The 21044-nt window shown below is 40.7% G+C and overlaps 9 protein-coding genes across 12 annotated transcripts in view; 3 read left to right on the top strand and 6 right to left on the bottom strand.

Moving 5' to 3' along the window:
- The window catches only part of LOC106308382 (glutathione S-transferase T3-like), a 746-nt gene extending 570 nt beyond the window's left edge, over positions 1–176 (top strand). Inside the window, exon 2 of the mRNA XM_013745540.1 lies at positions 156–176. Coding sequence (XP_013600994.1) covers positions 156–176 — 21 coding nt within the window. The remainder of the gene's footprint in view (positions 1–155) is intronic.
- On the bottom strand, positions 70–949 carry LOC106310605. The gene is made up of 3 exons (XM_013747831.1): positions 802–949; positions 678–722; positions 70–532 (listed from the first exon to the last, which is right to left on the bottom strand). The coding sequence occupies exons 1-3, from the start codon at positions 901–903 to the stop codon at positions 248–250; spliced, it is 432 nt and encodes a 143-aa protein (XP_013603285.1). The 5' UTR covers positions 904–949; the 3' UTR covers positions 70–247.
- Positions 950–2155: 1206 nt separating this feature from the next.
- LOC106310945 (LOB domain-containing protein 2-like) lies at positions 2156–3581 on the top strand. The gene is made up of 2 exons (XM_013748174.1): positions 2156–2223; positions 2719–3581. The coding sequence occupies exon 2, from the start codon at positions 2728–2730 to the stop codon at positions 3343–3345; it is 618 nt and encodes a 205-aa protein (XP_013603628.1). The 5' UTR covers positions 2156–2223; positions 2719–2727; the 3' UTR covers positions 3346–3581.
- Positions 3582–3985: 404 nt separating this feature from the next.
- LOC106308381 (thiol protease SEN102-like) lies at positions 3986–5469 on the bottom strand. The gene is made up of 3 exons (XM_013745539.1): positions 5291–5469; positions 4531–4911; positions 3986–4277 (listed from the first exon to the last, which is right to left on the bottom strand). Exons 1-3 carry the CDS (start codon positions 5467–5469, stop codon positions 3986–3988), a joined length of 852 nt encoding a protein of 283 aa, XP_013600993.1.
- A 150-nt stretch (positions 5470–5619) lies between these two features.
- LOC106312621 (ervatamin-B-like) lies at positions 5620–7187 on the bottom strand. The gene is made up of 2 exons (XM_013750207.1): positions 6644–7187; positions 5620–6392 (listed from the first exon to the last, which is right to left on the bottom strand). The coding sequence occupies exons 1-2, from the start codon at positions 7086–7088 to the stop codon at positions 5806–5808; spliced, it is 1032 nt and encodes a 343-aa protein (XP_013605661.1). The 5' UTR covers positions 7089–7187; the 3' UTR covers positions 5620–5805.
- A 63-nt stretch (positions 7188–7250) lies between these two features.
- On the top strand, positions 7251–9397 carry LOC106312620 (phospholipase A1-IIalpha-like). The gene is made up of 3 exons (XM_013750206.1): positions 7251–7556; positions 7627–7984; positions 8536–9397. Exons 1-3 carry the CDS (start codon positions 7321–7323, stop codon positions 9166–9168), a joined length of 1227 nt encoding a protein of 408 aa, XP_013605660.1. The 5' UTR covers positions 7251–7320; the 3' UTR covers positions 9169–9397.
- On the bottom strand, positions 9310–11818 carry LOC106312623 (uncharacterized protein HI_0077). The gene is made up of 8 exons (XM_013750208.1): positions 11467–11818; positions 11057–11099; positions 10671–10912; positions 10505–10601; positions 9995–10178; positions 9825–9906; positions 9622–9694; positions 9310–9555 (listed from the first exon to the last, which is right to left on the bottom strand). The coding sequence occupies exons 1-8, from the start codon at positions 11814–11816 to the stop codon at positions 9481–9483; spliced, it is 1146 nt and encodes a 381-aa protein (XP_013605662.1). The 5' UTR covers positions 11817–11818; the 3' UTR covers positions 9310–9480.
- A 254-nt stretch (positions 11819–12072) lies between these two features.
- On the bottom strand, positions 12073–15808 carry LOC106311844 (transcription factor GTE4-like). 3 transcript variants are annotated; one of them, XR_001264116.1, is made up of 6 exons: positions 15694–15808; positions 13237–15605; positions 13117–13165; positions 12929–13039; positions 12745–12834; positions 12073–12488 (listed from the first exon to the last, which is right to left on the bottom strand). XR_001264116.1 is itself a non-coding variant. In XM_013749155.1 (6 exons), the coding sequence occupies exons 2-5, from the start codon at positions 15292–15294 to the stop codon at positions 12797–12799; spliced, it is 2256 nt and encodes a 751-aa protein (XP_013604609.1). In that variant the 5' UTR covers positions 15295–15605; positions 15694–15808; the 3' UTR covers positions 12073–12488; positions 12750–12796. The 3 variants fall into 3 exon arrangements, 2 of the variants coding, with proteins under 2 accessions (XP_013604609.1, XP_013604610.1); XM_013749155.1 differs by having other exon boundaries at positions 12750–12834; XM_013749156.1 differs by having other exon boundaries at positions 12750–12834; positions 13237–15763.
- Positions 15809–16330: 522 nt separating this feature from the next.
- Positions 16331–20880, bottom strand: LOC106311833 (116 kDa U5 small nuclear ribonucleoprotein component). Of its 2 annotated transcripts, XM_013749136.1 has the most exons (11): positions 20771–20880; positions 19669–20423; positions 19524–19592; positions 18221–19414; positions 18037–18135; positions 17763–17921; positions 17533–17618; positions 17250–17448; positions 17047–17157; positions 16750–16956; positions 16564–16662 (listed from the first exon to the last, which is right to left on the bottom strand). In XM_013749136.1, the coding sequence occupies exons 2-11, from the start codon at positions 20407–20409 to the stop codon at positions 16564–16566; spliced, it is 2964 nt and encodes a 987-aa protein (XP_013604590.1). In that variant the 5' UTR covers positions 20410–20423; positions 20771–20880. The 2 variants fall into 2 exon arrangements, with proteins under 2 accessions (XP_013604589.1, XP_013604590.1); XM_013749135.1 differs by lacking the exon at positions 20771–20880 and having other exon boundaries at positions 16331–16662; positions 19669–20409.
- Between the last annotated feature and the right edge of the window lie 164 nt (positions 20881–21044).

Below are 21044 nucleotides of genomic sequence, written 5' to 3'. Positions count from 1 at the left end.
TCGCCAAAATCGCCTAAAAAATCGCCTTCAGTAAAACGGTGCGTTTTCTTTTGTCAGAGGACGGTCTTTTAATATAGTATATTTTTGCTTACTATATGATATTGTTTTTTAATATTTCTCGTATAATGCATACTGCATAGTGATCTGTTTCAAAGGTGAGATTAAAGGAAGATTAACAAACAGTAATTAGAAATTTTCAGAGAGTCGTTACGTCGTCGTAGGAAGTAATTAGCTGCTGCTGCTTCGTTCATAGATCTGACGCTCTTCGCATTTTCTTCTTCTTCTTTTGGTTTCCGATCTTTCTCTTGTTCGATTTCTGCTTGGGGCTGGCGACGGCTGGTCCTGGAGTGACTTCATCGGAACTGATGATCTGGAGAGAGGTGAGGCAGCACTCCTGCCACTTGAGAGCTTCGATGTCGCTTATGACTTGATCGAGAGTTAGGGAAGCTGATGACGCGACGGAGGTTTGATTGAGAGTCGAGCGAGAGAGATCGAGTAGATCCACTGCGCCTACTGCTTCTCCTACAGTTTTCTGTTACAATCCGATCGATCGATCGACGCATGAGAAAACAAAATCAAATTAACAGAATCGCAGAATCGATTAAACCAAAACCAGAATCGAAATTCTCAAATCAAATTCATACGGATTTGAAGATGATTGATCGGCGGTTACGTACCTTATTGGATTTGTGAAGCTTTCGGAAGCCGTGAATGTGAAGGATCTACAGAGATGAGAATCGAAAAGTTGGAACTCGGAGGAGGAGGAGATTGAGATTCTATCAGAGTGAAAATCAAATGAACCTGATTGAGGTAGGAGCAGGTGAAGTCGATGGACTTTGCAGAGTTGATGAAATCGACGTATTCCTCCAGAGTTATCTTCTTCTCTGCTCCTACTCCCCTCATTCTTATTCGTCGATTTTTCTCTTCTCTCTTTGTTGCTGGTGAAAGATACAGACACTACTTACTGTGAAGTTTAAATTTCAAAATCAGCGACGGAGAGACTTTGTTATTTTCTACGAAAAGACGGACTTACCCCTGCATTATGTCACCGCGCGACGGAGAGTTTGTTATTGGCTACGAAAAGACGGGCTTACCCCTTCGTTATGTCACCGCGAGTGGCTATTTTATATCGTTATCGAAAACATATTTTTTTTGACTTATTCTTGGGTTCACCCCCTAGGGTGAACCTCTAGGTTCACCGACCAATAGAATTGTGTTATTTCATATTCGATATCTTTTAAAAAGGGAAACAAAATATTGTCAAATTAATATTATCTTTTTAAAATTAAAAGATAAGAAGAAATAAAAAAAAATAGTACTAGTTACAAAAAAAAAATTAACGTAGTCAACAAAACATTAAACCCTAAATCCTAATCCCTAAACCCTAAACTCTTGGGTCAACCCTAAACTCTAGGATAAATCTTAAACTCTAAATCAAAATCACTAAACACTAAAACACTCAAGGGTTTAGGGTTTAGGATTTAGGGTTTAAAGTTTTAGGGTTTAGTGTTTTTATTTAGAGTTTTGGATTTATCCAAGGGTTTAGGGTTTACCCAAGGGTTTAGAGTTTACCCAAGGGCTTAGGGTTTATCCAAGGGTTTACCCAAGGGTTTAGGGTTTAGGATTTAGGGTTTAGGGATTAGGATTTAGGGTTTAGTGTTTTGCTGACGACGTTAAATTTTTTTTTTTTAATTCTTTTTTCTGTAACTACTATTTTTTTTTTACTTTTTTATTTTAAAAACATAATATAACTTGCCAATATTTTGTTTCCTTTTTTAAAAGATATCGAATTTGAAATAATGAAATTCTATTGGTTGGTGAACCTAGAGGTTCACCCTAGGGGGTGAACCCAAGAATAACTCTTCTTTTTTTTTTTCTTGAGCAACCGAAAACATATTCATATTCTGATTATCCACATATTTTCGTTCAAATCACTGAGAAAATAGTAACAACTAATTGAAATTATATTTTCTCCTTTATAAGATTACAAAAAAATCTTAAATTATTTATTGATTTATTAAGTTGTTATTGTCCTTTGACATGAGCAACCTAAAATCTCATTATCGACCATTCATCCACACACCTTTTTCTTTCAATTAACCAAACAATCTTTTCATGTTCGTTAGACTCTTTATGCACTACACTAGCCCTTTGTTATCGATATAAACACATATCTTCAGTTGCTATTAACCCACAAATGAAGGAAAAGAAAGGAGGCTTGAGGTTTGTGTAACCCTTCTCGAATCTATGCTCAAACTCTTTTCTTCTAAGAGACATTTGTTTTCTCTTGTGAATTGTGATTCATCCATGCATATAGTCATATAGATATGTACACGAAGATGTGATTCCCCTAATCTATAGAGCACTAATCTGAATTATTTGTTAAATAATTTAAATATTTAATACATTTTTTCTCTCAATCCTTATTTTTCATCATGCTTCAATTAGTCAACCACATCCATTCATACATATAGATGTGCACACGAAGATGTGACCCATAATCTATAGCACTAACATGAATTATTTGTTATATACTTTAGCACATTTTCTCTCTTAATATAGTAAGAATGGTTGAAAGACCATATTACGTATTTATATTTCAGCTCGCACATGTGCTTGTGGTTAGAATATTAGTTTTTGTTTAATTAATCTTTACGCTTTAAGATACTAACATTTATATATTTTTAATTTTTTTTCAAATTCTCAACTACTGGCTAGGGAGATGACATGATGCAAAGGAACTCTACCAACAACACGAACAACAACAGCATCTCTAATAACCCATCGTCACATCAAGCCTGCGCTTCATGCAAACACCAACGAAAGAAATGCAACAATGAATGCATCTTATCCCCTTATTTTCCGGCTCGAAAGACCAAGGAGTTTCAGGCCGTTCACAAAGTGTTTGGTGTTAGTAACGTACAGAAAATGGTACGGACCGTACGTGATGAGGATCGTACCAAGCTGTCTGAATCTTTGACATGGGAAGCTCTATGGAGACAGAAAGATCCGGTTCTTGGCTCATATGGGGAGTATAGGAGGATCAGTGAAGAGCTTAAGCTGTACAAAAGCTTAGTTCATAACCAACCTGTCATTGGTTGGGATAATAATCATCAACGTTTAATCAACAATAACAACAAAAACGGATTAGTGGTAAACTCAAGTGGATCTGGTGGGTTTAGTGTTAATAACAATGGTGTTGGTGGTAACCGGGACGTTATTAACGGCGGATTTATATCGAGGAATTTGCAAGGTGGCTATGAAAATTTAAGGCAAGATCAAAGGCAACAATGTTATGCAGTGATTAATGGGTTTAAACAGCATCATCTCCCTCTAAGCAATTGATTCTTAAGTTCTTGTGGATATGAAGCCTGCATGCTACATGTTTGTAGTTGCTTGTGGCTTACTTATACGTTATTGAGCTTTTTTCTTCTTATTTTAATGCAATTTCTGGTGTATTTTATAATGTCTTCGAGGACTAAAAACGTGTACGGTAATTCATTAATATTATAGGTCATCTCATAAGTATGTGTACTGTGTGCTATAAATTTTTGAATTAGCAATAAATATTACATGTGTTTTGATTTAGTAGTATAGAGTGAATCTTCAATGTTAGTGTTAAATGATGTATCACTAGACTCAATGCCAAACCTATTGTTAAACGAATCAGCTTCTCAAACATGATGCTTGTAGGAGAAAGTATTGTTCAATTGAATCTTATGTGCTTAACACATGTTTCTATTATAATCTCATTTTTATCTTTGGAATCATGTTAGCAGTACCTTGGTTCTCAAGTATCTCTATGTACTTTATTCACATGCACAGTCATAATTATTTTTATCTGCGCTATTGCATATTGTCATACATATAAAGCTTCTAGAGATTCTTGGACTCACTTTGTGGGATAGCTTGCAAGCATATCAATACCACACTTACCCGTTTCTTCACTATAACCACGTTTCATCCTTACATACACTTGTTCACCTCAACCAGTTCCCCACGAATTCTTTACAATCCAGTACTTTTGACCATCTTCTTCTCCATATCCAACAATAGTCACTCCATGGTTAAGATGGTTTCCACAGAAGCATGTGAATACACCAGAAGAGTAGAGCTGAAAGATAAAACCATCAGCATCTATTCCTACTGATACTGGCTGTTGAGCAGTAGCTGCTTGTAAACTCGCCTCGTTCTGTTCCATGTGTTTTGATTTAGTAGTATAGAGTGAATCTTCAATGTTAGTGTTAAATGATGTATCACTAGACTCAATGCCAAACCTATTGTTAAACGAATCAGCTTCTCAAACATGATGCTTGTAGGAGAAAATATCAATGAATTGTTCAAGTGAATCTTATGTGCTTAACACATGTTTCTATTATAATCTCATTTTTATCTTTGGAATCATGTTAGCAGTACCTTGGTTCTCAAGTATCTCTATGTACTTTATTCACATGCACAGTCATAATTATTTTTATCTGCGCTATTGCATATTGTCATACATATAAAGCTTCTAGAGATTCTTGGACTCACTTTGTGGGATAGCTTGCAAGCATATCAATACCACACTTACCCGTCTCTTCACTATAACCACGTTCCATCCTTACATACCCCTGTTCACCCCAACCAGTTCCCCACGAATTCTTTACAATCCAGTACTTTTGACCATCTTCTTCTCCATATCCAACAATAGTCACTCCATGGTTAAGATGGTTTCCATAGAAGCATGTGAATACACCAGAAGAGTAGAGCTGAAAGATAAAACCATCAGCATCTATTCCTACTGATACTGGCTGTTGAGCAGTAGCTGCTTGTAAACTCGCCTCGTTCTGTTCCATGTGTTTTGATTTAGTAGTATAGAGTGAATCTTCAATGTTAGTGTTAAATGATGTATCACTAGACTCAATGCCAAACCTATTGTTAAACGAATCAGCTTCTCAAACATGATGCTTGTAGGAGAAAATATCAATGAATTGTTCAAGTGAATCTTATGTGCTTAACACATGTTTCTATTATAATCTCATTTTTATCTTTGGAATCATGTTAGCAGTACTTTGGTTCTCAAGTATCTCTATGTACTTTATTCACATGCACAGTCATAATTATTTTTATCTGCGCTATTGCATATTGTCATACATATAAAGCTTCTAGAGATTCTTGGACTCACTTTGTGGGATAGCTTGCAAGCATATCAATACCACACTTACCCGTTTCTTCACTATAACCACGTTTCATCCTTACATACACTTGTTCACCTCAACCAGTTCCCCACGAATTCTTTACAATCCAGTACTTTTGACCATCTTCTTCTCCATATCCAACAATAGTCACTCCATGGTTAAGATGGTTTCCACAGAAGCATGTGAATACACCAGAAGAGTAGAGCTGAAAGATAAAACCATCAGCATCTATTCCTACTGATACTGGCTGTTGAGCAGTAGCTGCTTGTAAACTCGCCTCGTTCTGTTCCATGTGTTTTGATTTAGTAGTATAGAGTGAATCTTCAATGTTAGTGTTAAATGATGTATCACTAGACTCAATGTCAAACCTATTGTTAAAAGAATCAGCTTCTCAAACATGATGCTTGTAGGAGAAAATATCAATGAATTGTTCAAGTGAATCTTATGTGCTTAACACATGTTTCTATTATAATCTCATTTTTATCTTTGGAATCATGTTAGCAGTACCTTGGTTCTCAAGTATCTCTATGTACTTTATTCGCACAGTCAAAATTATTTTAATCTGCGCTATTGCATATTGTCATACATAGGGGAAAAGGCTCTATAAAGCTTCTAGAGATTCTTGGAATCACTTCGTGGGATAGCTTGCAAGCATAGCAATACCACACTTACCCGTCTCTTCACTATAACCACGTTCCATCTTTACATACCCCTGTTCACCCCAACCAGTTCCCCACGAATTCTTTACAATCCAGTACTTTTGACCATCTTCTTCTCCATATCCAACAACAGTCACTCCATGGTTAAGATGGTTTCCACAGAAGCCTGTGAATACACCAGAAGAGTAGAGCTGAAAGATAAAACCACCAGCATCTATTCCTACTGATACTGGCTGTTGAGCAGTAGCTGCTTGTAAACTCGCCTCGTTCTGTTCCACCTTTGTGTATCCTTGTACTGTAACCACCTTGTTTTGGGACTTCTCTTGGTCACATGAACCCTGTATGGCTGTGTATGGATAGTCAGCCTCGGTGACTAGTCCACCATTGGCTATGAGATATTCATATGCTGTTGTCATTAATCCACCGCTACATCCTTTGTTAAAAGCGCCGACGTCACAGTCTATGAGTTGTTGTTCTGAGAGAGATACTAAGTTCCCTGTCTTTATCTTGTTGATGCCTTCAATAGCTGCCACTGCAGTGAACGCCCAGCAACCTCCTGCACAAGAATAAAAGAAACAACACAATCATGTATTTATCTTTATTTTTTTTATTTTTTATTTGAATACCAAAAGGTTCGGTAATCCCCAGACCCGAAACCACAACATGTAATATTAGTTTCGTTTCAATAGTCACTCGAACTGGGGATCTCTGACACAATGGCCAAGAGTCTTTTCCAGTTAAACTAATGACCTCTGGTCATGTCTTTATCTTAAGGATGAACTGTGTAAGAGAATATAGATTTCATACCGCATTTTCCTTGGTTTCTAATAGGAGTCACTGCACCTTCTTTCCTCCAGTCCACAGAGGCTGGCACATTGCCTAGTGCGTCACAAACCGGCCTTTGGTCTCTGTCTAGCATCAAGGAAGACGTGTTCAAACCGAGAAAATGAGCCTTAAACTCAGCATTGGTCATGTCTGCGAATCTGTTGTCTGTTAACTTAAACGGCAAGTGGAGGGAGTTGATGTAGTCTATCAGCTGGAGATTAGACTGGTATATCCCAAACCGTAGCATCCACTCCTCCTTTCCTCCATATAAGATGCTATGGGTTTGAAGCCACTTCTTGAACCGTTCCCTCAAGGTTTTGCTTGGGTCGTACACAAAGGAGTCCCCAGTACATAGCCTTGAAGCTATCAGGATAGAGCAGATAAAAATGACGAGGGTCAGGTTAGTTTTTCTAAGTGCATTCAGCATTTTTTTGTTTGTTTTGGGAAATGAGTTTGGTTTCTTGGTAATATAAGCTTCAGTGTCGTGGCTGCTCTCTTGGTCACAGGTTTTGCATTTTGTTACAGTTCTAATGAAACAAGTTTCCTTCTGTCTCATCCCTAACAATGTAACATGCCTACACTTAACAAACACTTATCTGTCCAAAAAAAAAAAAAAAGCTAGAACAAGGAAAGGTTTGTGAAAAATACTAAGGCAAAACATGTTGGAAGACATACCAAAGAGATGGAAAGTGCTAAGTGGCCAAAACAAATGGAAAGGCCTGCTTGATCCACTTGACTCAGACCTACGTCGCTACCTCATTCACTATGGCGAGATGGCTCAGGTTGGTTATGACGCCTTTAACTGGGACCGTAAGTCCGAATACTGCGGTGACTGTTATTACTCCAAGAGTCAAATCCATGCTCGAACCGGCTACCTTAAAGCCAACCCTATCAGGTACTTTCCCACAAATAACGTTTCATCTTTGTGTAGACGATGTAAAGGCAAACTATGGTTGATTCTTCAGGTACAATGTGACCAAGTACATCTATGCAACAGCTTCTATAAAGATGCCACTTTGTTTCATCGTCAAGTCTTTGTCAAAGAAAGCCTCGCGCGTGCAGACTAACTGGATGGGTTACATTGCGGTCGCTACAGACGAGGGGAAGGCGATGCTAGGGAGGAGAGACATTGTTGTAGCTTGGAGAGGAACTCTTCAGCCGTATGAATGGGCTAACGACTTCGATTTTCCTCTTGAGTCAGGTGTTAAAGTTTTCCCTGTAAGCGACCGCAAACACGTGCCTCGTATTGGAAGTGGCTGGCTTGATGTTTATACAGCTTCGGATGCTAAGTCTCCTTATGACACGACTAGCGCACGTGAACAGGTCTTCCTTCACCTTACCCTTTTATCATTTGCATTCTGTTCAGGTCTAAAGACCTTTCCAAGCCCTACCAGCCAGGGGAAAACACATTGCTAATGGTAGGCCTGCGGGTATAAACCGACCCAAACTTGCCGAACCGACCCGAAAAGTTCGATTTTCGGTTTGCAAGTTTGGCAACTAAAAATATTCGGTTTTCGGTTTGGTTCGGCAATCGGTTAGTTCGGTAAAAAAATTTCAAACAGTACCAATCTTGACCAAAATTCCGAACCGAAATAACCAAAATCCGAGAAAAATAGCCGAAATAACCGAAATTAACCAAAAAAATTCGAGTTTTATTCAATTTAAACCGAAAATTAACCGAACTAATGGCCAAACCAAAAAAAATATTGTTGAAACTGAACTAACCAAAAACCGATCCAAACAATTTTTTTCGACCGACCCGAACTAACGAATTCCGAACTAACCGAATTCCGGACTAACCGCATTCCGAACTAACCGAATAACCCGACCCCGCAGCCCTGGCTAATGGCTTTGTGTCTTGGTTTCGGTTTCAGGTACAAGCAGAGCTAAAGAGACTGCTAGAAGTCTACAAGAACGAAGAAGTAAGCATCACTTTCACAGGCCACAGCTTGGGCGGAGTGATGTCAACACTAGCAGCTGCAGATCTCGTCCACAGCAGTCAAAACAAGATTCACACAGGTATTCAAAGCAAACAAGTCCCCATCACAGTTTTCGCATTCGGGTGCCCTCGAATAGGAGACCAAGACTTCAAGAAAGTAGTCAGCTCGCACAAACAACTAAACATCCTAAGAATAGTAAACGTTCCCGACGTGGCACCAAACTATCCGCTCTTCATGTATGCAGAGGTAGGCGAGGTGCTGCAGATCAACACGCTGAACTCGACTTACCTGAAACGGTCTCTGAACTGGAGGAACTACCATAACCTGGAGATATACCTGCACGGGATAGCGGGGATGCAGGACAAGTCCGGGGTGTTTAAGCTGGAGATTGGTCGGGATGTTTCGTTGGTTAATAAAGGGTTGGATGCTCTGAAGGATAAGTACTTAGTGCCGAGTGTCTGGAGGTGTCTTGCGAATAGAGGGATGGTTCAGATGGATGATGGGACGTGGAAGCTGGATGTCCACAGGTATGAAGATGATGATGATGATGGCTCCACAAATAAGTAAACGGGCTACAAGAGCTTACCTATGCAAGTTTAGTTCAAACACTTATAAAATGTTTGTACTTGTACACAAAAATTCAATTAGAAGAACAAAAAATTCTAAGGGCCATATCTCAGACAAGTGCGTTATTGGTGTACTTGGACGAAGCACAACTTGAATATTTTATTGAAGATAATAACAATGTATCTTGGATCTTAACAAGACCATAACATAAATAGGTTCCCTGGATCAACTCTAATGCATCTCCACTATTATAGTTACCCACAAGCAACAAAGCCAATAAAGCACTAATCTCTACTTCCAGAGCCCAATAAGTTACGCCCTGGATGGTCTTTCGAGACTTGAGTTCTCACTCTCCATTGAGATTATGTGAGTGAGCCTGTCGTACACCTGTCATGATAAAACTTCGATGTAAGATAAAAACTTCACCAAGAACATGAACAAAAATGAACATACCGCAGAAAGTTGCTCCTTGTCACCCTGTTTGTTGCTGCCTTCATCAACTTCGGTGCCACATGAGGGATCATACCTAAAGATACATGAAATAATCTAATGTATTACGCTAAACTGAAATGTTCCTTAGTGCAACCATATAGAAAAAGGCAGTTGGATGAGCTAGTTTTTATTAAAAAAAGTCTTGCTGGGATGAGTTTCTTTACCAATCTCGCGGAATGCCAGCTATCTCCCGAGCTGAATGGTTAAAAGGTCCTCTTAACTCAGCACCATACTCTTTGATCAAATCTGCACAGCACATGGGGTGGAAAGATACTCATGACGATTGTATAAAATGAGCAAGTAAGCATGTAAGAGAAGAGTTGTATGTCTGTACCTTTAAAAGTAGGGCAAGGAGCACGGTTCATCTTTTGACAAACAGAGAGAAACCAGTCTACACCAACAGCTACATGTGCAATTTCCTCCTCAGCAATCTTAGCCACAATATTCGAAGTCCTGTGATCTCCAAATCCCATCAGCCTTTTGACCAACCTAGGTCCAGCATCAAGCCCTCTAGCCTCCTGTAATGCTAAACTAGCATGAGTTTAATGCTAATATTATTCAGCTAAAACGAAATGCATTCAAAGCTTCCTTAATCTTGTACCTCCTCCGTTTCATATTATAAATAGTTTTAACCCAAAAAAAAAATTTGTTTCACAATATAAGTAGTTTTAACATTTCAATGCAATTTTTTTGTATTTATTGAATATTGTGTAGATTTTTTTATAATTGGTTGAAGTTATATATTAAATGATATTTTTTAACAAATAATCACTTTCTTAATATTAGTGCTTTTAGCCAAAACTAGAGTATAAAACGGTGTAAACTTTGAATGAGAATCACTTACCTGAACAAGAGGGATAACAGCTAACCGAGCAGCGACATTCTTAGATGTGTTCTCGCATTCCCTCATCAGCAAATTATTAGCCGGAATATCTCCATACCTTCAGACAAGAAGACGACTTTAAAAAAGGTGTTGTCTTGAAACAAAGTTTGAAACTTTATGACTTAACTTGAAACCAAGCTCAGCGAGTCTCTGAGAACACCACATGAAGTGCCGACTCTCATCATCAGCAACATGAGCGAAGTCATCGAAGAACCTGCGTCCCAAAACGTCGAAGAAAGGGGAGAAGCGAGCGACAGTGTCCCACGCCAAGTCAATAGCGTTGAGCTCGATGTGAGCGAGGTTGTGAAGCATATAGGCGTTGAGAGGAAGGTCAGAGTCTTTCGGACTTGGGACTTCGTTGGTCGGAACCTGCAATAATAATAAAAAAAAAAAACTAATTAAAATTGGCTGATTAAAACTATAAAAATCCAAACTTTGAGAGTGAAGCAAAAAAAGGAATTTAATTTTCCGACAAAACTATCAAAGAAAGAGACAAGAAGTTGAGGAACAGACGAGGAGTGGTTTGGGAGGGCGAGCGGGAGAAGAAGGGAGGTTGTATTAGGGACAAATGTCCCACATCGGTAGTTGGAAGGGATCTTTAGTAATATATAAGATAGATGGGCCGCTCCACTTATCACCAATTGGTTTTAGGTTGGAAGCCCATCTAGCTTAACATGGTATCAAAGCCTGATCCACGCAGTCCAACCCGATCCACATCGACCCGGCCCAAAATTGGCCCTCGATCCTTGCCCAAACATTCCGAGATTGACGTTTAAAGAGTCATCATCTCGAGGGGGCGTATTAGGGACAAATGTCCCACATCGGTAGTTGGAAGGGATCTTTAGTAATATATAAGATAGATGGGCCGCTCCACTTATCACCAATTGGTTTTAGGTTGGAAGCCCATCTAGCTTAACAGGTTGGAGATGGAGCCAACGGGGAGATTGTTGTCACGGCGCCAACGGGAGAAAGCTAAGTGTGAGATGTGGGATTTGGAGAGAGGGTCGGGGGTTGAGAGGACGAGAGCTCCGAGGTCGGCGAGGGAAGGGGCTGCGGAGACTAGGCCGTGGGAGGTGGATGAGGTGGAGTTAGAGGAAGGGAGGAGAGGGCCGTTGGGACCCCAGAGACGGAGGTCGTTGATGGGGCTGTTTCTCCAGGTGTCGAGACCAGACCAGAGTTTGTGTTGCTGTGTCGGGGAAAAAGAGAGAACAGTGAGAGAACGAGACAGAGAATTGGTCGGAAAGGGACGGAGATGACTCAACATTCTAACCATTTCCTTCCCTGATGGTTCACCACCACTCCACTCTTAAATCTTGTTAAATATTGCAATAAACTCCGTAAACTATTACTTTTTTACAAAAAGAACCCTAACAGTTCATGTATTTGATGATTAAAGAATCGTAGATAAAACTCTCAAAAGCCCAACACAAATGATGCTGTAGATGTGTTAGATCGAATCAGAAAGATAGAAGAATGAGGGAATGTGCTTTTAGTGGAAGCAAAGCAGAAAACAAAGCTACAAAGTGGTCACAAAATTCAAAAACCTTACAATACACACAAGTCATCAAGAATCCATAATCTGTTGTGATGCTTTTTTTTGCTGATTCAAAAGCCCTAAACTAAAAAGCATGAAACAGTCAACCAACTAAAGCCGCCAAAGACCAGAGGCAGAGAGATATACAAAAGTGCGGAGACAAACCAAACCAACCCTACCGTTACATCTAAAACGTAGATAGCCACCGCTACAGAATCCTACCCATTCTAAAAGCGAAATAAATAAATTAAGAATAGATTTTTCTTTTTACTAACAGTCATATGTATATAATACAGTCTTTCCTTCCATCACCCCAAACCACTCCAATATTACCGCCTCAAGCCAGTACGTCACATCATCCTTAACCTCCCTAATGCTCTTCTAGCTCTACCTTCCATCTTTTTAAACTCCCTGTTTCACCACACAGCATCAAGGCTCTTGTTATAATCAGGCACAATAAATCCAAAAACCCACTAACTACCCGGAATATGTACCAGATGTGAACAAGACCAATCACATAAAAATATTACAACCATGCCAAAACAGAGACATGTAAGATGCCCGTTTAAAAGGATTGCATTAACACACGTGCTATTTAGTAAACAGTCAACAAAAGCTTCTTATTAACAGATTAACAATGGATGATAGAGATAGATCTTTGAATGACCTTACATATTTTTCACCACCAAGCCCTCTTGTATAGTAATCTCTAGGTCTGATCATGATCCAGATGACGAAGAGCTATCGCTGTCCGAATCTGCAAACCAACCACAGAGGCCGTTTAGTAACAAAAAAATCAGAACAGCACCAAGGCAATTCATTAGTTGGGTAACTAAAAGAAAAGTTTGTACCACTAGAAGAGCTGGAACTACTGGAAGAGCTGCTTGAACTACTTGATCTGCTCGTCTCATTGTTTTGTTTGTCCACTTGAGAAGGTACTTGTGTAGGGAGCGTCTTTTTAGCTGATGAAAAAACAGAAGCAATTATAATCCCAAAGTAGTTCACACCATACAGAGGGAAGTGGAACTAACAAAATTACCTGTGTTGCCACCCTCCCTAGAAAACTCATGTGCCACCGGTGCAGGAGCCTGTAATAAAGGAAAATATATATGAAGCTGAACATACAAATTAATTAAAGTACAAAAAAGAATACAAGTACCATCTGTTTCTGGCTATTTCTCTCAGCTTCTGCTTTAGCTTGAATGGCTAGCTCAGCTCTTCTCTTCTTCTTGCTCAATCCCTTTTTGTAGTTGGTTACAAATCTGTCCAGCTCCCACAGGGTCTCCGGATCAACACTATCAATATCGACTTCAATCTCTTCATCCCGTAGCTTCACAGCAGTGTTCCTTTTGTTAACAATCTGCACAATCGCATCTAGTTTCTCTGGAGGCAGATTCTGCAACTGGCCACTAAGCTTCTGCTTCTCTTCATACGTCATATCTCTTTTATTCGGTTCGTTCGCCTTTGGCTTCTTCAGAGCAGGGGTCCTTGCACTGGTCGGTGTTCTGCCAGGCGTTGTTGTTGGTTTTGGGTGCTGCAAGTCAGAAGGGAGACCACTCCAGTCCATTGTATTACTCACACTGATGGGCGGCGGCGGCATTGTAGGACCCAATCTAGACCTCATTGTAGAAGCTGGAAGATTCATCTCATAACCAGCGGCAAATCTCAGCTGACGATTATAATCTGCCTCTATCACAGCCCACCTCTCCTCAAACATCTGTAACAGCACTTCCGCCATTATATGGACATCTTGTCCTGGTGGGTTGTATGTCATGGCATTGTGGAAAGTAAGCCTAACATCCTCTGCAAACTCTCTTGGCGACTTGTACAGATTATTTGCCAACGCAGACTTGACCGTTCCCAAATCCATAGGGTGTTCGATAATGGCGAAGTAATCATGCAAACCAAGACCCTTCACATCTACAGGAGCATTGAACACCCAACCATGTTTATGCTTCATCAGCCTCTCTAGTAGAGCACTGCAATTCTTGAAAACTTTAGAGCCTGCACTAAAACCATGCCCAGCCTCCCCTCCGTGCTTCTTTGCGCTTGATTTTGATTTCTTGTTACTCTCTGCGGGTGGCAGCTTGTCACCAAGTAAAAACTCCGAAGTTCTATAAAACTGATTTGCCTTGGGTGTTCTCTTCTCTTTCTCCACATGCTCATTGACTCCTTGAGTATTCTCCAACACTGATATACTTAGTTGATTTAAATGCCTTGGTGTTCTAATGACCTCACGCGGAAGTCCACCAGATGCCAACCCTGGAAGGATCCTTCCTCCTCCGTTATTAATATCAGTGCTAGCCAAAAGGCGAGAGTCGTTATACGCACCAATCTCCCCCTCTTTGTCCTCTATCTTCTTTACCAGATCTCTGACCACGTTAAGCTGGTCTTCAAGCTTTTTCCTGATCTCCTCTTTCTCTTGCTTTGACTTGGAGGGTACATGCATCTTTATGCGTCCATCTACGTCCTTCTCCATTGGCATGCTTTCGGTAGCAGTAGCGTGGATGCTCTGAGCAGAATCAGATGTAACCCCTGCTGGCTGCTGGGCATCAGGGGCATCTCTTTGAGATTCTTTTATTAGGTTATCTGCATCTACCACGTGGACATCTTCATCAGAAGACACTTCAATGGGATTCTTGTCAACAACAACAGTATTGGCATCTCCCGCGGATATGGTCTGAGAAGGTGCTTCAATAGCCTTCTTGTCAACAATCATGGCAGTAACATCTTCTTGAGCAAGGCTTTCCTTGATAGAGTTCTCATAAACAACCACTGTATTGACATCATCTTGACCTGTATTGCTTTGAGAAGGTACTTCCACAGACTTGTCTCCTGTAACAGTGTTCACATCTTCTTGACCCAAAGGATCAGAGACAGGTTGAATAACGTTCTTATCAGTAGGGGCCAAACTAGCATCATCCTGAGGTTCTGCTTGAGTCAATGCTTCCACAAGAGGCTTGTCAATCACCTTCTCAGAAGGTGCTTCAGTAGCTACACTGGACACAGGACTCTTCTGAGACTCTTGAGCTAGAGTTTGAGGAGGACTCTGACGATTGTTTTCTGAATCCCCCTCTGGTTTCTCGCGGCTATCACCGTCAAAGGCGAAGAACGGAGACAGTTTCCTCTGACCTTTACCTTTTCTCGTATAAACTTTAATCTTTTGCTTCTCTCTCGCCCCATCGGTTCCTTCTCCGTTAACAGGCTCTGAAGCCATACATATGCTTTCAAAAACCCTAATTTCACGCCTTGATTGTCCTCGATTGAATCCTCCTTCCCTCACTTCCCTGGTTTTATTCTGACAGATACAGCTCAAATTAGAAACCCTAATTTTCAGAAGACAGCTTCGTTCGATTCGGAGAGTGAGCAAAGCAAAAGGCCCCACGAAATTAGGGGTTTTTGCGTCAGAGAGGAGAATCTGACGCAACGAGTGGATAGAATCTCTGAGAAATTTGGAGGTTTTTTTTTTACGAGAACTGAGTCAATTAGGTCATTGGAATCTCTCTGAGCTTCGAGATCGACACAAACCTTGAGGAGAAGGAGAAGGGCTGAGGTGAGAAACGAAAGCAGAGGGGAAGGTATGCAAGAGGAATATTGAAATCGGAGGAAGCTTTACCTGCGAGTTTGGGAGAGAGAAGGCGCCGCCGAGAGAGAGAGAGAGGGAGAGAGAGGAAGAACAACAACCCGCGTTTGAGTTTGCTTTTTCTTACCCGACCCGGAGCTTTTTAGGTTTGGTCCGAAAACAAATCATCTTTTTTCCTATATATTTTTTGAAAGTAAGCTTTAGCTAAATTATATATCAAATTTTTGATATGTCAATTAACGTTAAATATTTATGAAATCATTAAATATAGTGTACGTAAAAAAGAAAATGAGCACTCTTTTTGGGGTTCAATTATATTCGATTTTCTAATTTATAGTTAAGGTAATGTGTTATCCAGTGTAAAAAAGAAGAAGAAAAAATTATAGTTAAGGTTTAAATTCAACTTTTATGTAATTGTCATTGTTAAATATTAACACACATCTTAATTTTTTAATATTAGCACCTTTTAATCAAACTTTAAAAGTGTATTTGTAACAATTTTTTTATTAGCAAGAAAAAAACATTATTTATATTTTCTCAAAAAAGATCCTGCGGATCACGTGCACATACTAATGTGACATTAGTACTAATGTGACATTAGTAATGTGCCACCTGTAGTGTCATGACTCATGATATTAACTTGCTTTCAAATATTGCGTCACCAGTACGATGGAAAATTAGCTACTCACGTGAAACTTCTACGCACGAATAACATGTCCATTGACAAAGTTAACTGATAAACGACATTACAAGAGAAACTCCTATGTAGCAGGTAAAACAAGTACTAGACGAATTTGGATTTGGTTATTTCTTGTGTTCTCCTTTCACACACATAAAAGAGAGAGTCGAAGATACTACTAGTCCTTCATATAAGCCAACGATTTTAGATAACAAGAGACGATCTCACATCATCTGCAGATGCAGATCACCCGTCTGCTGCGCTAGCTCCACCATCATTGCCTCGTCGAAGAACTTGTTCCCGCTCACGTCCTCGCTCATTCCCTACAAAACCAAACACCATATAGATGATCGTTAGAGATTTAAAACTGATGAAGCATATTATTACTTTGAATGATCTGGAGCAAATACCTTTCTACGGCGGGTCTTAACCATGAACTCGCGAGCTAGGTGCTGGATGGGGGCTGGCTCAAGTGGGCGCAATAGGATGGATTTGTCGAGAGGATCTCCTGGAACTATGGCCCAGTGGTCAAAGACTGATACGCAGAAGGCTTGTCCCTGTGTGTGGTATCTGAGATCCGTCTCAAACCCGAATGACTCTATCACTGGCAAGAAAGCCTGAATCACCACGACAACAAGACAATCGATCAATTAATCACTCTGTTAGATGATTGAACACTTGTTAAAATATATTAAAAGCAAACCAACCTTCACGATATACGCCGGAGTACCGGGCTGAGGAACATCCGATGTCACATGACCTCGTCTTCGTGACAGGACCGTGTAGATGGCAGTTACACAGTCTATTGGTGTTTGTATCTGATATAAACACAAGTCAATTGTTACAAAAGGAAGAATGTAAAAGAGCAAAAGGTAATGCAAAGAGTCTATAAAGGGATTATCATTCATACCTCCACATAGTAAACAGGTTCCATTAGCCTCGGAGTCGCCATGAGGAAGGAGGAGTAAGCAACACGACGTGCTGTTGGAATCATCTGACCAGATCCTCGGTGCAACGGCTCTGGTGCTATCCAGGCATCTACAATCTTGAACTTGACATTCCTGATGGGCTCATCACACAGTGGTCCTTCTCGCGCCCCCCACTGGAACCTGTAAAAACATTTAAACGAAGTAATTCAACCGCAGCCAACAAAATGGAGCCAAAGTGAAGTGTGGCAGAAGAAAGACGATTACCCTTGAACAATGGAGTCTTTCACTGCCATCATCAAGTTCTTGTCAACCTCAGTTGGGAGTGTGTCATCCAGCAAAATATTTGGACCCTGATCAGTAAGAAATCAACAGTCAAGATATGAATTAGCCAAAACACGTTATGCTTGCTAGAGCCATATCACAAAGCAACCATAAAGATAAAGAGAGCGCTCAAAATTTTCGGGATTTTAAGAAAACAAACAATGCATCGTCACCTGTTTGTCAGGGCCAAACGCCCAAATGGAACGCGCTGCAAGTAGATCCCAGTCATATTTCGTCTTGAAGAAGTCCCCAAGTTGTTTCCTGTTCCAGTCAATGCTTACGACACCATTCTCAATGTCCTCTGCGAGTCCTCTATCCAATGGCTCTGCGATCTTTGGCACGAAGCAGATATTAAATTAGTCACAGAAGTAACTGTACTTGAGCACTATACCAAACATCTCAGTCCTATACATAATGAGTAAAAGAGAAAAGGGAAGACTCTCTTACCATAGTTATTTTGTTCTTTTTGTTCGGTGTCTCAGCAAAACACTTCATCGACGAAGATTCAACCACTGTCTCACAGAAGGAGACAACCGGATCTGCGACCTACAAATTTAAGAAAGTGAAATGAATTTAAAGATCCAAACAAACAAAGCACAGTCAAAGATCAAAATTAGAAACAATTACATACCTTTACTTCGACCTCTGAATAGAGCTCCCTGAGATCCTTCATGATAGAATCCAAGTACAACTCCCCTGTGCCTAGAATAGTATGTTCACCAGACTCCTCAACTTTGGTAATAGCAAGGGGATAGCTTTTGCTAATCTTCCTAAGCCCTTCCACCATTTTAGGCAGCTCACTAGGATTCAAAGGCTCAGTAGCAGTCTTGACAACCGGAAGGGTATTAAATTGGAGAGCCCGGAATATGAAGACATCTTCGTCGTAGTTCTCATTGCAGAGGGTTGCAGTCTTCATGATGGACGCATCAACGCCTTCAATAAGAACCCACGAACCGGGAGGGGCGCTGCTTACAGGTATTCTGTACCTAGCTTGATATATCCACAGCTTGGTCACTTCTTTTACAGTCATGTCCTCTTCATCTTCAGGTGAATACCCTTCTCCTAGTACACGTACGCTTTGCCCTGTCCGAAGCGTACCGCTGTAAACTCTTCCAAATACATCAAACACGCTCGTATCTGATTTGGGGTACAGCTTTGTCACATTAACCATGAGAGGTCCAGACGGATCACATTCTACCATTGCTTCATAAATGGCAGAATCTTTGGGTCCAGTGTAGGCGTGGTCCACTTTTCTAGCTGCAGCCTCTTTGGGAGAAGGAATTTGCTTTACCAACATATCAGTGAAGCCTGATGACGAACCAAAGACTGAGCTACAGGCTAACCTAAGCAGAGGTCTGACGTTCAGCTTATATGCACTATTACTCAGGGTCACTCCTAGTTCTGCAAGGGTGGTCTCTACACTCTTCTTGTGTTCACCTATCACTTGGCTGTATATCTTGTAAAGAGGCTCCAGAATAAACTGAACAAATGCTCTTTCTCCACCACCTACTGGAGGATTTCTCTTGAACGCCCTAGTATCAGGGTGATAATACACATCTCCCCAAAGCTTAGATGCAAACTTATCCACGTCCATGTCCACCCCATGAAGCTTCGAATACAGTTTAGCAAAAGACTGCAGCGTGAAGGACCATCCGGCAGTACCACTGGCAAAGCAAACATTCCCAGCTGCAGGGTCTATGAGGGGTAAGTTCCCAGCAGTCGTCGAAGCAGCAGATATGTGGTTATTAATGACTTCAATTGTATGCCTCAGCTTGTAATAAGCATCCCTTGGAGGCAGTTTGAGCTCGGTTATGAGCCTGTCAACCTGTTGGAGAACAAAATTGACATATAACAAAGGTCCAGTAGAATGTATAGAAATATAAATCTCACAATGTATCTCAAATTTACAGATTGAAGATATCATGGAAATGTACCTTGTTGATCACAACGACAATAGGAAGATGATCTTGGATTGCATGTCTTATAGCCCTCTCAGTGTTCACCTAAAGAACGACATATCGTTAATGCAAGTAACAAATTTCAAATAAAAATAAATTTAAAAAGGAAGCAAACACTTACCATCACTCCTTCAGCAGCGTCAACAATTAGAACAGCACCATCAGAGAGTCTTAGAGAAGCAGTCATCTCATCAGAGAAATTCACATGACCCGGGGTATCTATAACATTGCACAGATACGATTTAGACCTGCTATCCTCAAGGACAAGCGACATCGGAACCGCCTTGATCGAAATGTTCCTCTCCTGCTCATCAACTCTCGTGTCTGTATACTTCATGTGCTTCTCGTTTTTAGCATTAAAAGTAGACATATGGTGCGTCTGCTCAACCAACATATCCATGAACACAGTCTTCCCATGCTGCAGATGCCCCACGAGAGCAACATTCCTCACAAGCGCCGGATTAGACATGAGGCCGACGAGAAACTGCGTCGACACGTAGGTAGTAGAATCCTTCACGCCCACCTCGAATCTGACGTCTCTGACAGGTTTGATAATCGGCATCTCGAGAGGCTGCTCGTCCTCGTCCATGACTAACGTCTCAACGTCCTCCCCGTAAACTTCCTCCGCGGTGGGATAGTACTTTTTATCCTCGGGGAGAACAATCTGGTTGTCCATCTCCACGTCGTTGATCGTGGTGATCCAGCCGTTAGAACCCCCAGGGGGATGTTCTCCATCTGATACATCCTCTTCGGGGTGCTTATCTTGAAACTCCTCGTCTTCTATTTCGTCATCACTCTCTCTGTCAGACTCGATCTCAGGTCCAATGTAGTTGCCGAACTCATCATACAAGCTATCATCCATCTTTTAATGTAAACCTGTCAACAAAAGAGTCTCATACGAAATGCGAATTCTCTAGTGAAGATGAAAAATAAACAAACACTTGAAATAAACAAAATAGCATTCTCGGATCTGGAGAAAATGCGAAGGAGTAAAGAAGATCCAATTATCAAAAACGGTTAGCACAAAGGATCCTCGCGTAGTTTACCAGGCGAAAACCTAGGCTCGAATCCACTAGAAACTTGAGCTAACTTAGACTAGAGCAAAAACCTAAGCTAGAATCAACTATAAACTTGAGCTTAACTTGGATTAGAGCTAGAATCAACCAGAAATTTCTCGAGAAGATAGCGCAAAACAAAATTAAGGAGTGAGCGAACGAACGAACCAGTTGGGAATAGAGCGAGGTGCGAAACGAGCGCAGGGAGTGAGAGGTGGAAGAAGATTGCTCGGCGATTGTGTTCGTCTGAGAGACTGAGGTTGAACGGAGCCGTCGAAGAAAGGGGGAGAGATTTTATTAGGTTTTTAATAGAAGCCTCTAGCTAAGAAAGAGGTTTTCAGAGAGTTTTTAAAATGAAAACCTCTAGCCGAGATAGAGTTTTAGCCGAGGTCTAAAGTTTTTTTTCCCTCTTCAAAAGCCTAGAAAATACACCACGTATATA

This window comes from Brassica oleracea, chromosome C8 (assembly GCF_000695525.1).
Source record: "Brassica oleracea var. oleracea cultivar TO1000 chromosome C8, BOL, whole genome shotgun sequence".
Taxonomy (NCBI): domain Eukaryota; kingdom Viridiplantae; phylum Streptophyta; class Magnoliopsida; order Brassicales; family Brassicaceae; genus Brassica; species Brassica oleracea.
This window is presented reverse-complemented; position numbering and strand designations above follow the sequence as displayed.

Excerpts from the sequence above, each read along its gene's own strand:
- LOC106310605 (XM_013747831.1), bottom strand. The coding sequence starts at position 903 with ATGAGGGGAGTAGGAGCAGAGAAGAAGATAACTCTGGAGGAATACGTC. Across the intron at positions 723-801 it reads CCTGCTCCTACCTCAATCAG|ATCCTTCACATTCACGGCTT; the intron begins GTTCATTTGATT and ends TCATCTCTGTAG. Across the intron at positions 533-677 it reads AGCTTCACAAATCCAATAAG|AAAACTGTAGGAGAAGCAGT; the intron begins GTACGTAACCGC and ends GGATTGTAACAG.
- LOC106310945 (XM_013748174.1), top strand. The coding sequence starts at position 2,728 with ATGATGCAAAGGAACTCTACCAACAACACGAACAACAACAGCATCTCT.
- LOC106308381 (XM_013745539.1), bottom strand. The coding sequence starts at position 5,469 with ATGGAACAGAACGAGGCGAGTTTACAAGCAGCTACTGCTCAACAGCCA. Across the intron at positions 4,912-5,290 it reads GGAGAAGAAGATGGTCAAAA|GTTTGGCATTGAGTCTAGTG; the intron begins GTACTGGATTGT and ends GTTTAACAATAG. Across the intron at positions 4,278-4,530 it reads CTTGCAAGCTATCCCACAAA|GTTTGGCATTGAGTCTAGTG; the intron begins GTGAGTCCAAGA and ends GTTTAACAATAG.
- LOC106312621 (XM_013750207.1), bottom strand. The coding sequence starts at position 7,088 with ATGCTGAATGCACTTAGAAAAACTAACCTGACCCTCGTCATTTTTATC. Across the intron at positions 6,393-6,643 it reads TAGAAACCAAGGAAAATGCG|GAGGTTGCTGGGCGTTCACT; the intron begins GTATGAAATCTA and ends ATTCTTGTGCAG.
- LOC106312620 (XM_013750206.1), top strand. The coding sequence starts at position 7,321 with ATGTTGGAAGACATACCAAAGAGATGGAAAGTGCTAAGTGGCCAAAAC. Across the intron at positions 7,557-7,626 it reads CTTAAAGCCAACCCTATCAG|GTACAATGTGACCAAGTACA; the intron begins GTACTTTCCCAC and ends TTGATTCTTCAG. Across the intron at positions 7,985-8,535 it reads CGACTAGCGCACGTGAACAG|GTACAAGCAGAGCTAAAGAG; the intron begins GTCTTCCTTCAC and ends TTTCGGTTTCAG.
- LOC106312623 (XM_013750208.1), bottom strand. The coding sequence starts at position 11,816 with ATGGTTAGAATGTTGAGTCATCTCCGTCCCTTTCCGACCAATTCTCTG. Across the intron at positions 11,100-11,466 it reads CTCCCCGTTGGCTCCATCTC|CAACCTCCCTTCTTCTCCCG; the intron begins CAACCTGTTAAG and ends TTGTCCCTAATA. Across the intron at positions 10,913-11,056 it reads GCCCTCCCAAACCACTCCTC|GTTCCGACCAACGAAGTCCC; the intron begins GTCTGTTCCTCA and ends TTATTATTGCAG.
- LOC106311844 (XM_013749155.1), bottom strand. The coding sequence starts at position 15,294 with ATGGCTTCAGAGCCTGTTAACGGAGAAGGAACCGATGGGGCGAGAGAG. Across the intron at positions 13,166-13,236 it reads GAAATAGCCAGAAACAGATG|GCTCCTGCACCGGTGGCACA; the intron begins GTACTTGTATTC and ends CCTTTATTACAG. Across the intron at positions 12,835-12,928 it reads TAGTTCCAGCTCTTCTAGTG|ATTCGGACAGCGATAGCTCT; the intron begins GTACAAACTTTT and ends GTTGGTTTGCAG.
- LOC106311833 (XM_013749136.1), bottom strand. The coding sequence starts at position 20,409 with ATGGATGATAGCTTGTATGATGAGTTCGGCAACTACATTGGACCTGAG. Across the intron at positions 19,593-19,668 it reads ACGCTGCTGAAGGAGTGATG|GTGAACACTGAGAGGGCTAT; the intron begins GTAAGTGTTTGC and ends GTCGTTCTTTAG. Across the intron at positions 17,922-18,036 it reads AAAAGAACAAAATAACTATG|ATCGCAGAGCCATTGGATAG; the intron begins GTAAGAGAGTCT and ends TTCGTGCCAAAG.